Source organism: Panthera uncia, assembly GCF_023721935.1.
Source record: "Panthera uncia isolate 11264 chromosome A1 unlocalized genomic scaffold, Puncia_PCG_1.0 HiC_scaffold_16, whole genome shotgun sequence".
In the NCBI taxonomy this organism is placed as follows: Eukaryota; Metazoa; Chordata; class Mammalia; order Carnivora; family Felidae; genus Panthera; species Panthera uncia.
The window spans coordinates 2,393,691-2,407,943 of record NW_026057576.1 but is presented as its reverse complement, the minus strand read 5'-3'; the positions used below and the strand labels follow the sequence as shown (position 1 = coordinate 2,407,943).

Here is a 14,253-nt window from a genome sequence, read left to right as displayed (position 1 = left end):
CCCCCGTTTTTGAGCATCTAAATCAGTACAATGTTTGATGTTAGACCTGTTGTCCTGGAGATCAACTAAAACAAAAGCAGAGTTATTGTTTAGCTTTGGTATATTCTGCAATAGATTTAAACACGTAGGATATATACCAACCCTTATATCTTCCAACCGTGGAGTTACAATGATGGAGTAAGTCACTTAATGAGAGAGGAAATATTACAGACACAGAATAAAAGTTTGAGACCCAGTTTTTCTTTAATCCTCTGGGATAAGCTATGAAACAAGCAGTCTGAAGAGTGAATACTCAGTGTCATGAATGATGTGCATAAGTTTACAATAATACGGGCACAAAAGAGATTGTCGCCTTTAGTACATTAGGGTCATTAGAATTTCTCACATCCATGCACCGTTATTTACTTGCATGAATTTACCACAGGTTCGTAGCGGACTTTGCCATTTAATGCTTACAGAGCCTAAAGCTTCCAAAATGCCTATCTGGCCTGTACATATTTCATTAAAAATAAACTCTATATAATAAATAAATATATAAAATAAATAAAATGTTGCCTTTGGAATTTCTATAAATAAATTTAACTTTTTTTTTGTTTTGTTTTGTATTTGTTTTTTCGTTTTTTTGTTTTTTGCCTAAGAGGTCTTTGCTTTCAATTCACTGGGATGGCACCAGCGAGCATGAACTGAAAAAGTCTCTGAAGTAAGACTGCACCCTCCACACCTCTGAAAACGCAGCGTGCCCTTGCGAAGGCCACCAGCCCCGATCCTGATGAGTCGAAGTATGGCTGTGCGGATACAGGATGAAGTACAACTGATCAAAAATGTAAAAGCGCGTCTAAATCCCAGCATGCATCAGGCCGTTGTCCTCTCTGCCTCTCTCTTCAGTTCCCCCTGCTACTCATCCACGCACACACTCGCACCCCCGCTCAGTCTCCCTCTCCTCCTCGCACAAGAAATCGAGCAAGTGGGCAGCGGCCGGCCTCCGGGAGGACCAGCCTGTAAGTGCAGAACAGAATCGGCATGTTCCCGTCCAAGCCTCCATCGGACATCATGCATGCGGCAAAGTTTGGCAACAGTGGAGCTGGGGTGACCCCCCAGCTAATCGAGAAGAACCCACCGCGTGAAACCTTTATAGTGGTTACTTTTTTTAAGGGCTCAAGTGAAGAAATTGTCTTTGTCAACTTTGGCTTAGAATATCCTTATATAGTTCGGGTACTTTGTCGGGGTCCACTGGTCTAGGTAAAAAATGTGTGAATTTCTGGTGCCGTTTAGTCCTGGTTCCTTCTCTGGGGGTCCCGTCTTTGTTTAATGCAACGTAGTATCGCCTTCCAGTGTCCACGTGCTTATAGAGATTCGAAGAGTAGGTGTTATACCAGTTTTCTTCAAACTGTTCTCTGAATACACACTCTTGGGTTAGTTTTTCCTGTTCAAACAAACACACAAACAACAAATGAGTATTTTTTGCAAAATAGCTACTTTCTGTATTTGAAGCAATGTTCAGCTGCTACACGATATAACTCTGAAGAGAAAATACGGATTTTAGCCCATTTTGACCATCGGGACACAGGTAGTTAGAGTACAAGTCTAACTACGTTCTAATTGTTTCTCACGGTGACCAAAGTGTGAAAGATCGCAAATGGTTTCAGATTTTTTCATACGCCAAATGATTTCAATGAGTCTAACAGACAGAGGACCACCTGGGCCGTGAGTTGTTCCCATTTTTATCACAGCAAGTAGGATGCGGACCGTCATGGCGGGGAGAGCCTCAGCTGAAGCCAAAAGTTCACAAAACTGCTCCACCTTCATTGTGTGTTTTATGAAGTGCTCGCCGTGTAGACCAACCTTCTCAACATCGGCGGCAGCGGTGCTCATTTATTACTCTGTCAGAGTGCCTCTCAAACTTCAGGCTTACAGAGGAATCACCTGGGATGCTTCTTTAAAATGCAAATTTCCAATCCCCAATCCTTTAAAATTCGGATCCAGAAAGTCTGGAAATAGGCATTTTTAACAGGCCCTCGGGGCAGTTCTGATGCAGTTAATTCCCAGTCCGCCTTTTAAGACAGAAGGCTTTCTGTGTGACTTGAGGCTTCCTGAATACAAAGAAGTGGAAACAAATGTTGAAGCCCTCCCACCTCCTGGAACTCAGAAGAACCCTCCCCGCGCAACCCAGCTTAAAAAGCCACGTTCTCGGGCACAAGGCTACCGAGAGAAGAGCTGACACTCCTACGTTCCCAAAGCCGAAAGCTTCCGCATTTTCACAAATGTGCTGTACCCCTCCCTTGACCTGAGATTTAGGAGACTCTAGGCCCTGTTCAACCCCACAACCCGGGGCTCCTGCAGGGTCCTCCGCGTGTCTCGCGGGCAGCAGCCGTGACCCGAAACAAGGGACGCGTCGCTCCCCCAAACCGTGAGCACACCCCAGGCATACAAGCTGTCCCCTGGAGAAACAAGGCGACAGGATCCGAGAGCCTCCCTGCCCTTGTCACCACTGGACTCAAGTTTTTCAAACCAATACCTTCCTAGACGGTACTTTTACAGAACAAACACAGAGCGATCTTGCAAACTGTCCCCCTTGCTCTTGCCGCCCCCCCCACCCCCGGCACCTGACATGAATAAGAAAACAACCCGACCAACCCGTCCGTGTCCGTGCACAGGCTTAACGCAGCACAACCCAGGAAGGCGTCCGACGTCCTTCCATTTCTGACATTCGCATTCGGACCCAGAGGACGGCGAACCAGGCACAACCAAAGTACAGGTGTCCCTTTCCGCATGCCACACCTGGGACGCCACTTGGTGCCCTGAGCTCACGGGCAGCAGCCCTGGGCTCCTCTCTGCGGAGGCAGTCAGGAGAGCAAAGGAAGGGACAGACGGAGACAATGTGACAAGGTGAAGCGGCCAGTGGAAGGCCGGCTTCCCCACTGTTGAACGCACCGCAGGCTTAGAACCCACGGGAAACCACACGGGGCCTGCACTCCAGACAGGCGCTCTTCCGGGCACCAGAAGGGTCTGTGACACAGCGTCACCTCATTGGACATGTTTCTCGCGAAATCCGACGGGGAAAAGCCAAAAGAAAAAAACGACGCCTCTGTCAACGTGGGGAGCGATGGGGAAACTTGGTAAGGCTGACGCCGTGTTTACAGGGACAAAGTGAACTGTGGGCAGTGGGAAGTACTCTGTGGCTCCCCCCTGGCTGGGTTACCCCACCGGGGCGCCAGGAGAGGCTCCCTGCCCACGGGCAGCCCTTCGCTTCAGTCCACACGGAAACCAGAGGCACATTCTTCTGAGAAAAGCCCAGCAACCCCTACCCGCTCTGTGCTTCTGCGCTGGGGGACAAGGCCGCGTGTGAGTTCTTTCATCTCTGTTAAGACTGACGAAATAAAAATAGTGTGTTAAAGGCATTACCAGCTATTTTAGGCTTTACTTCCATCCGTATGATAAATATTCTCCACACAGACAAGATTACTACTGGCTAAAAATGTCTGGTTTGGGTTTGCGGTGATTAAGTAAATTTTCTAAACAAATTATGGTGAGCTTTTTTTTTTTTTTTTTTTTTTTTTTTTTTGGTTTTTTTTTTTTACTTAATAAAATGGACCGGGGCGCCTGGGTGGCTCAGTTGGTTGGGCATCCAACTTTGGCTCAGGTAATGATCTCGCGGTCTGTGAGTTCAAGCCCCATATCGGGCTCTGTGCTTGACAGCTCAGAACCCGGAGCCTGCTTCGGATTCTGTGTCTCCCTCTCTCTCTGCCCCTCCCTGGCTCACGCTCTGTCTCTCCCTCTCTCAAAACTAAATAAACATTAAAAAAATGTTTAAAAAAAAATAAAAATTAATTAAAAAACAATAAAATGGACCAGAGTACAAAACCTGCATACTGAACTTCCAACTCTACAAAAAAAAAAAAAAAAAAGAGAAAGAAACCATGAAAACCGAATTCATTTTTTTAATTTATTTTTTTTTACTATAATTTATCGTCAAATTGGCCCAGTGCTCCTCCCAGGTGCCCTCCTCAAAGCCCATCACCCACTTTCCCCTCTCCCCCACCCGCCTCCACCCTCAGTGAAAAATGAATTCAAATTAAGCTTTCTTTTCCTCAGGAAATCCTATCACCTGACAGACATTTTATTCACAAACTAAAACACTTCTTTCTCCTTTTGGAAACATGACTTATGCAACTACTCCGTGCCTGCTTTACAGACCTATCGAACCTATAACACGATGGCTTTTGTTGGATTAGGAACACACACAGGGGCGCTGGGTGGCTCAGTCGGTTGAGCATCCGACTTTGGCTCAGGTCATGATTTCATGGTTCGTGGGCTCGAGCCCCACGTTGGGCTCTGTGCTGACAGCTCAGAGCCTGGAGCCTGCTTCACATTGTGTCTCCTCTCTCTCTCCCCGTTCCCCGCTCACGCTCTCTCTCTCAAAAATAATAAATATTAAAAAAAAAATTTTTTTTAAAAGGAACACATGCACATCACCTCAGCAGAGTATAGGGAGCTTGCACGGTGGTGAACAGAACAGCCCAGCTGTGGAATCAAAGGCCCACGCAGATCCCAGCTTCGTCCTTCACTAGCTGCGGGACACTGACAACTCCTCACTTAACCTCTCCAAGTCTCGTAACTTCATCTGTAAGGCAGGGTGGTAAACAGCATCTGGAGGCAGGGCTATCACAAATCCAGCCCCAGAACACGCCTGGCACAGAGGAGGTGCTCCAGGAACCGTGGGGGTTGCCGACATAAAGTCCACACCATCACCTCTCACTCCTGGGACGCAGTCTAGGAAACGGCGAACGCAACTTCTCCCATTAAATATGTGGGACAGGGAGGCCCAGATGTGAAATGACTCGCCCCGGGGTCTAGGCCACGGGATCTCCTTGTGGTAATGCAGCCACCGCAGCAAGAAGCTTCCAGGAGCCCTGCTGGAGGTGCCCCACTCTGGAGCCCGGTCCCTTCCATGTGTTTTGCTTTTCACTAAGCAATTCACTAAGCAATTTCACTAAGGAATCTGTGATTCCTCCAGACCCCCTCCCGCAGGGAGGCTTCTGATGCTGTTTCCAAAGGGCCAGGCCTCAGGGCGGGCCACGCAGGGGAAAGGCCCGAGCCCACAGACGAGGCTCAGACATTCCGTGCGGCAACGTTAGTCTAAGACTCGTAGAGGCTTCCTGAGCGTCCTTTCTTCTTTACCTCAACGAAAATATAACTTTTAGAAAACACAATTGGCTTTGCAAGAGGAATGCATGGAGATGGAAAGAAAACCGAGATTAGGAACAGAATTCTACAGTGACAGGGACATCACAGTCTAGCAACGGGACACGTTTGTTGTCAGTATTTATGAAAAGGTTCTTGTTCTACATGTTTCAAGAGGGTTTTGTAACATGAAAAAAACAAAAAAAATTTTTTTAATGTTTATTTATTTTTGAGAGAGAGAGAGTCAGAGCATGAGCAGGGCGTGGGGGGGGGGGGAGGGCAGAGAGAGAGAGGGAGACACAGGATCCGAAGCAGGCTCCAGGCTCTGAGCTGTCAGCACAGAGCCTGACGCGGGGCTCCAACTCACGAGCCGTGAGATCACGACCTGAGCTGAAGTTGGACGCTTAACCGACTGAGCCACCCAGCCACCCCTGAAAAAAACGTTTAAAAAACAATAAGCTAAGAAACTGAACTAGCCTTTTCAGTACTCAGAAAACACTGCTCTATTTCCCCCAGCAGGCTATTATAGCATTGTTTATATACACATAACTTTCTAGGCAACCCAGAAAATAAAGTAAATTATTGCAGTTAAAACAGTATCATCTATAGCCAGCATTTTTTGTGATGGTTAAGAGTTCAATTGCCCCCTATACGGAAGGGCTGCATGACTTCAGTTAACAAGTTAAATGAGACTGTGCCGACGTGACATTGCAAACCGCTGGTACCTTTCAGCTCCCACAATTGTTACACACTTAGTATAATGCCGCTCAGATAAACTGACATACCTTAAAAATTAAAACGATCTTGAAGAATTAAAGGCCTCGTTACTTTTTTCTACCACGCATGTGCTTTTAAATTTCTTCCTCTTATTTTGGGATTACGTTAACATGTGACTTCTGTTTTGGACACATAGAATAGCAAACTTCACAGAGTTGCTCTCTTTGTGCTCACACTTTAGAACTCGGTGACAAAATATTTAGTGAGGTGACCATTCCTATGTATTTGTACTCCACAGTGATTTTTCTAAATTGAAAATAAGCAAACAAGTGCAAATTGGGACAGCACAAATACATTAACCTGTATTCTCCTATATGTGCAAAGGAGAAAAAAAATTCAACTGTACACTTTAGAATTATAGAAGTCAGATGTTTTAAAACTCACCACATGTTTCCAATGCAGACAGTTTATAGAGTATTCCACTATAAAGTGATCAATTCTTGTTTTATTGTATTTCCATGTTTTAATTTTTTTTTTTTTAGATTATTTAACGATAGCTGTTTATGGCATACCTATCTTTGAACTGTTGGATTATATCACTAGGCTTGGGTGGAGAATGCAGATTTAATTCAAAAGTCTACTGAAGCCCATGCTTTGGAACAAAATCTGGTGAATGTTAGCAACTATGGAAACCTCTTTTCATTTTATATCATCAAATTCTAAGCAGTGGGAAAAACTGAAATTAAAACTTCGAAACTTTTACGAATCCTATTAAAACCGAAGAATGAGATAATAATGTGAAAATTACAGCACACCCTGGAGAATGTTCAGGAACGCCGTAAGACATAGACTCATAGAGACACCACTTTAAAATATTAGACAATTGGAAAATGTGTCATCCACATGGCTATGATTATGCCCAATTCGTATCTATACCCATTTAAAAACTGAAATCAGAATTTTTCAAAATTTGCGGCTCAGCTCTTCTCATGGGAAACAAATAGGCTTCGTGCTGCCATTCCAGCCATCCGTATTTCTATATATACGTAAATATGTACGGTGTAGTTTTACCCCCCTATCCAAATGGTCGTGTGTATTCAACTCAATGCGTCACTTAAACCGGTTGTGTAAACTAGCCCGGCACGTTAATCCGAGGTCGGCGACTATACAGGAACTAACCTGATTGTAGAGTTCCCAAACATCTTACAAGTTAATGATTTCATGTAATCGCTCATTCTTATATCTCCCGTTTATTACAGTCATGGCATTTAAACCTCCCTCGACCACAATTACTCGCACAGATGTACTCTTCCTCATTAATAATCTAGCAGTAAAGTCTTAATGGGAGTTGTTGCAAGGATCGGGGTGATTAAATACGATGACTAAAGGACCATTAATAAGAAGCCGGGTCTTTTAACTCTTCTCTCCTGGGAGAAGTCCCCAAATAGACAGAAAGCAGCAAACACAGAGGAGAACAGGCATGAGGGCACTCTTCCTTATTTTATTACAAGCTCCAATTCAGAGCCATATCCCCTTGTGCCCTCGATATGGCTCACCTTAAGCCCTATCTCCCAAAACCTCTTTAAAATCCCCACTATTCCAGGCGGGCCTGCTTTCGTACCCGTGATTGGAATTGTGGGAACAACAGAAATAGCTGTATCTGGTCAATGTAAACAAAATGAAGCAAGTAGGCGGGCAACTCTTCATTCTGTCTCATCAAAACATATAGAAAATTAAGAATTCCTCCATTCTCTCCTCTCCTTCCCCACCAGAGACTAAACCACACAAAACAAACACAAGTGACCTTCTCTCCAGAAGCTGCTACTTGGGTATTTGGGGATTCAAAAGTCGGGTCCCAGTCTGAATCTAGGGGCACACAGACACCTTCTATGCTGTGCCCTCACCAGCCTTCTGGCACCAACGATGCCTGCCAGCAAGGACAGAACCTGCCATGGACAGGCTAGACCATTTAGGGGCCTTCCTTAGAAGCTGCCTAGAGACACGGGCATTTGTTTAGCAAATCTTTTCAGCTTGTAAACTTGTAATACATTTCCAGAGATGTAATCCTAAGGGGAAAGAAGACCTTGCTCAAGGATTTAAACTTGAGAAGTCCAATATTCACTCTAAGAAGTGTTATTGCTTGGGCGCCTGGGTGGCTCAGTCGGCTAAGCGTCCCACTTGGGCTCAGGTCATGATCTCGCGGTTTGTGAGTTCGAGCCCCGCATCGGGCTCTGTGCTGACAGCTCGGAGCCTGGTGCCTGCTTCACATTCTGTGTGTCTTTCTCTCTCTCTGCCTCTACCTCGCTCATATTCTGTCTCTCTCAAAAACAAATAAACATTTAAAAAAATTTTTAAAAAAAGAAATGTTATTGCCTGTATCCCCGAAGAGACGATGCACATTTAATGCTTCCACAAAGAACCTTACAGGAAAAATTCATGAAACTTGTTTTAGGATCTTGGAACAGCAGAGGAAAAAGAAATCACAGGTAACATTTCTTACCATAGATAATTATCTGGTAAGAGGAGTACGTCCTCCAGTGACCACTGAAAAGACACAAAAACCTGCAAAAGCTGAAGAAACCTCGCACGAGGTAGCACTCGAGGCAAGAGCCAAGGGTAGGATGCCCTTGAAGAGTCAGACTGACAGACAACAGCAGAAACACGTCCAGCTGAAGAGCTGGGACGGGAAATGAAGGAAATAAGGGATCCTAAAAGACAAAGACAACTGAATCCGACTGTTGTGTTTCCATGATAACCATCTGATATACTGTAGGGAGTGGAATCGGAAAGGAAAAATGGGCCTCAGGTTTTTTACGCTAGACAAAAACGGGTTACATTAAGAACTTGGCTTGTGGGAATAAAATTAGAGAAACTGAAAGGTGAACCAATAGAATGACAGTATAAGCCCAAAGACTATTTTGGAAGAACTGAAAGATTCACGGAATTTCCTTACATAAAGGAATGCCAGACTTCCGCAAACACACGCACACAATCTGGGAGCAGTGGGCGGGTTGATTAATAATCCTGGGCCTCGTTTCCTTTATCTGTAAAACGAGGGAACCGGACTAAGATATTCCTGAGGTCTCTTTGGGTCTGAGATTCTGGTGATTCAGTCTCGGAACATGGAAATGCAGAAGCAGAGGTATCCACAAGAGCTCTGGAAGGACACGCTGAACAGGAAATGGAAAAAGAAGCTTCAGTGGAGGAAAACAGGGAAAGAAACCAAATAAAATGTGCTGCATCAGTCGCCCACTGCAGAGAAGGTGGGGGCAGCGGATCAGAAACGCAGACTGAATTAATGCTTCCAGAAGCAGCCAAGGGAATGAGGCTGCTATTTCAAGGAAGAGACGCGGCATGGCGGAAGACCTCACTTCGGCACCAGGGGCCCCTGCTTTCCTCTCCCCAGGAGATCTTCGGGTGGTCCCGTCCTGGAAGGTGTCTTGCCTACCACTGCCTGGCATTGTGGGGCCCGCCGCTGGCCTCTCCCCCGCGTTGGCCGCAATAGACATGGCTCATCAACGAATGTCTGCCTGACCAGCAAACCCTACATCGTAGGCTCTCCCTAGGAGAACTCACTTGGGAGAAAAACCAAGTCTTGCAAGAAAACAAAAAGTCAGCAATGTCACAGAGCACTCACACCCGACGGGAAAGCCGGACGTGCGCCTAAGGCAGACAACACGCAACGCTGAAGAGAAATGATACCGGAACTCTTGAATTTCTCACACACGCCCCCAGGCCATGCTCGTGTGCCCCTACACCCCCACCCCACCCAACGCCCACAGAGGAACACTGTGCAAAATCGCAAAGTAGATCAAGTTTGTCTGTAGCAACCCCCCTACTTCTTGGGTCTCCAGCTTCCAACTCCAACTGCAGTCCTGCCAGCCCAGATTTGTCTGGAACCAAGCTTTTCCACCCAATACATAAATGGCCCTGCTCTCTTAGAAAGTGACCAGTGTTGCTGTCCCTTCCTCTCTGTAACACACAGATGACTGTGTCTAACTCTCTCAGGGCCCGCTCTCTCTGCCAGACTGTAACAACACACTTCCATACTAATCAGGCCTAATACCATCAACTAGTAATTCCATCCCATACATATGCTGACACGGATGTTTTTTTAAACAGTGCTTGAATCCTGAAAACACGATTCTGATGGTAGACATTTTGGGGCTGTGACAGCCTGGTGCATTTGCTACTATGTGAACGTTAGAAAAAAGAATAAGAATAATACAAAGTAAATGAAACCCCAAAGAAAGAAATTTCTTCAACGACGTGGATAAAACGATTACGAGCTACATATGAAAATAAAGTATCTAAAATTAATCTTGATAAACACGGTTAACACTTTATTAAAAATTTTTTAATGTTTATTTATTATTGAGAGAGAGACAGAGAAAGAGACAGAGCACGAGCAGGGGAGGGGCAGAGAGGGAGACACAGAATCTGAAACAGGCTCCAGGCTCTGAGCTGTCAGCACAGAGCCCGATGTGGGGCTCGAACTCACGAACTGAGATCATGACCTGAGCCAAAGTCCGATGCTCAACCAACTGAGCCACCCAGGCTCCCCGAGCACGGATAACACTTTCAAGTATAATTCAAGGGATGCCACATTTTGATGTGGAGGAAATCTGTATTTTCATACATTATGTCATAAATCGTCATTCCAGAATCCAGACGTGCAAGAAACACACTTTGTGTGCATCTCCCACCCCGGAAGGAATATGAGAGGCTGCACCAAGGCGGCCTTCCAGAAGCACTGCCACACTCATCCGTGAAGAATGCTAAGGGAGCAAGCCTGTGCTAACGAGCCACAGCGAGCCAAGCAGTGTGCGGGCTGTTTCATAGGCTTCACCTCCTCTAATCCTCACAGCAATGCTGTGATGTGGCTGTCATTAGCCCCGTTTCACAGTTACAGCTCAGCAAGTTTGAGTAGACTGCCCGAGGTCACACAGCCGGGGAGCCACAGAGCTGGGATGCGAAGCCTCGTGTTTCCACTACTCTCTGTCTTACCTCCAAGTTCGAACTGTTCCAAATGCAAGTACAGGCTTAACTATTCCATCAAAACATCGCAAACTGAAGACCAACTTGAAAGATGCAGAAAGAAAAGGAACGCAAGCCAAGTGAACACAGCCAAGAGAAAACTACCCGGAACACAGCAATTCGTATGCAAGAAGGAGGGAGGGATGAGACCTAGAGCTGAGAGTGGACAGCATTTATGTGAGGACACAGAGTGCATCGTGGCCGCTAAATGGGCAAAGATCACGCCATGCTAGAGCAAAGCGATCACACTGTGCACCACGGGGAGAGGGATGTCTTTGGCATGACCTTGGCAAGTCTGTTCTTAGAATACTGCATTGAGCTTTGAGCATTTCATTACAAAGCAAAAGCAAATCACGATGGAGATTTCAATGAATTATAACATACACACACACACACACACACACACACACACACACACAAGAATAGGGAAAGAGGAGATCAACTTAGGTCAGGATTTTAAGCATTTATACAGAGGATGAGGAAACACAGCTCTGTGTAGGTCTCTCCCACTTAACGCCATAACCTGTCAATCCTTAGGGGAGCCCTCTGCTCCCCTTAGGGGTGTCAGGAATGCAGACATTTTTCTCGGCCGCCTGTTGGGAGGCTGCTGGGGTGCACCAGGTCAACAGACTGAGAAGTGATGTCTGTGCACAAGGACAAGTCAGTCCCGGGCATGAGGGAGGCAGGAGGGACGAGGTGGCCGGGCCCCTGCTGGACCTGCTGGCGGGCCAGCGGCTGCCACTTGGCTCCAGGGTGGCCAGCTTTCTTTGTGAGGCCACGGGGCACCTGCCAGGCCATGGCTGATGATGATGACAGGGGAAGACCCTCCAAAGCCAGCAGTGTAGCATTGGCAGCAGCTGGGAGAAACGGCAGAAACGGACCGGACCACAGGGGGGGGGGGGGGGGAGGTCAGGCGCAAAGATAACAGAATTAGCACACATCCACCAGCCACCACATTTCCAAACCCTGCAGCAAAGCTGCCTTTGCACAAGCCTCCCTCCCCTCAGGACACCTGCCTATTGTCCTCTGTCCTCCGTGAATAATCCTGACCTCCTCTCCTACCCTAGAACTGAGCTCTCTCCTCTAAGCTCTCCGAGCCCTTTTTGCACGTAATTCTGTGATAATGTGTATCAGACCAAATTATAATTCTTGGTTGGTGTATCTCCCCCCCCCCCCACGAAGCTGCAAGTTCCAAGTTCACCCACAAGAGAAAGTACCATCTGCATTTGTACGTACAGTTGGCTCTCATCATGCGTGGCAGCGCTGTTCTCTAAAGCCGCTGTGGACGCTGAAAGGGCGAATACGGAAGCAGTGCTCCCAAGAGAAATACAGGGTCAGGTTCCTGTAAGCCCCCGGTCACAAGCATCAACACGCGATCTTGGTTTTTTGTGGGTTTCTGTTTAAGTTAATGTTGCAGATTCGTTAACGATAAACTCACAGCACGAGAGTTCATGCCCGAACAAAACTATCCAACTTATATGGCTTGCTCCCTAACACGTGTCAGCCGTCTCACATTTAGAAATACCAGACGGGGTCGCCTGGGTGGCTCAGTCGGTTCAGCGTCCGACTTCGGCTCAGGTCATGATCTCACGGTTCGTGGGTTCAAGCCCCACATCAGGCTCTGTGGAGCCTGGAGGCTGCTTCACGTTCTCTGTCTCTCTCTCTGCCCCTCCCCCGCTCATGCTCGCTCTCTCTCTCTCTCTCTCTCTCTCTCTCTCAAAAATAAACGTTAAAACATTTTAAATACTAGAAATACCACACAGCACTTCAGCACTAGCTTGGGGGGCATTTTAACCCGTAAAATCACCAACAAAAACACAAAAAGGAAAAACATGGCGCTAAACAGATGCCCAAAAGGACACCTGTTTTCAGGATGAGCTGACACAAGAAGGCAGAGCGTCACCTGGTGGGCCCCAGCTGGAAACGTGCCCATCGGGCAACTCCCTTTCGCTTCTCCGTGAATGTGTGCAAATGACCACGGAAGAGCCAGCGGGAATGATGTTAGGGTTCCAAGCAAATGCAGGAAGTAGACAAAGCAGCAAATATACAATCTGCAGGTCATGAGGATCAACCGTGTTCCCAGCAGGTGTCAGTGGGAGGTGGTGTCAGTGACGTTGTTGGCTTTGTGAAAGCAAGCGGGAAAGACTGAGGGTGTGAGCCGGTGAAGGTGTGAGCAGGCGAGGGTGTGAGTGAGTGAGCGAACGAGGGAGTGGAAGCAGGAATGAGCAGGACTGACCCAATAGCCCTTCCTAACTCTGATCAGCTTGTCCAGCATCACTAATTCAAGGAACTGGGGGAGACTGATGTACTTTACTTACTTACTTACTAATTTATTTACTTACTTATTTACTTACTTATTTATTTATTTGTTTATTTATTTATTTTTAACGCTTATTTATTTTTGAGAGACAGAGACAGAGCACCAGTGGGGGAAGGGCAGAGAGAGAAAGAGAGACATAGAATCTGAACAGGCTCCAGGCTCTGAGCTGTCAGCACAGAGCCTGACGCAGGGCTCGAACTCACAGACTGTGACATCGTGACCTGAGCCGAAGTCAGATGCTTAACTGACTGAGCCACTCAGGTGCCCCAAGACTGATGCACTCTAAAGAGAAGCAGGGGGGCTGTGCAATTCAGATCCTGTCCACGACACAGGCTCCAGGCAGGAGCAGTTCAGGTTCTCTGTGACCAACGGTCTATCCTGAACCGAGAGCTGATGGTGGAGGGGTGAGACAGAGCACAGGGTGAGGGAGAGTTCCAGGCAGGTTAGGAGCAGAAGCAGCAGCGGGCGGGTGTGTCGGAGGCAGTCAGTTGGTACCTTTGCTGTCCCCAGTGTTGCTTTCTCTTGGTGGTCCTCACACTCCCCAGTTTACAAATTAACCAGATTTCCCAGGCACAGGGAGGCTCAGGACCTCAAAACCAGAGGTCAGCATTGTCAGTGCACAAAATAGGTGAGCAAAATATCCATTGCACAGATATGCTGCTCTTTTCCAACGAATATATGAACTGCTCTGTAACAAATTCGTTTTAAACTGTTCAGGAATTCGCAGAGGTTTTTGTCATAATGTATTTTTTCAATCCAAAGACACCAGTACAATTCCTATCCTGTGGGGCTCCCTAACACTTTTTATCCAAATGGGAGCCTTCTACACAAGATGGTCAGGAGCCACTCTGATCTGTACATCAGTCCTTCTAATCTTAAATACCTCTTTATAATTTGGATGCTTAGGAGCCAGGGTCCACGGGTCTTTGTTAAGAAAGAAAGAAAGAAAGAAAGAAAGAAAGAAAGAAAGAAAGAAAGAAAGAAAGAAAGAAAGAAAG

At 46.6% G+C, this 14,253-nt stretch overlaps 1 protein-coding gene across 1 annotated transcript in view; it reads right to left on the bottom strand.

The window, feature by feature from the left end:
- Positions 1–397: 397 nt before the first annotated feature.
- Positions 398–14,253, bottom strand: part of FGF9 (fibroblast growth factor 9) — a 211,428-nt gene continuing 197,572 nt past the window's right edge. The window contains exon 3 of the mRNA XM_049647355.1: positions 398–1,423. Coding sequence (XP_049503312.1) covers positions 1,178–1,423 — 246 coding nt within the window. The 3' untranslated portion in view covers positions 398–1,177. The remainder of the gene's footprint in view (positions 1,424–14,253) is intronic.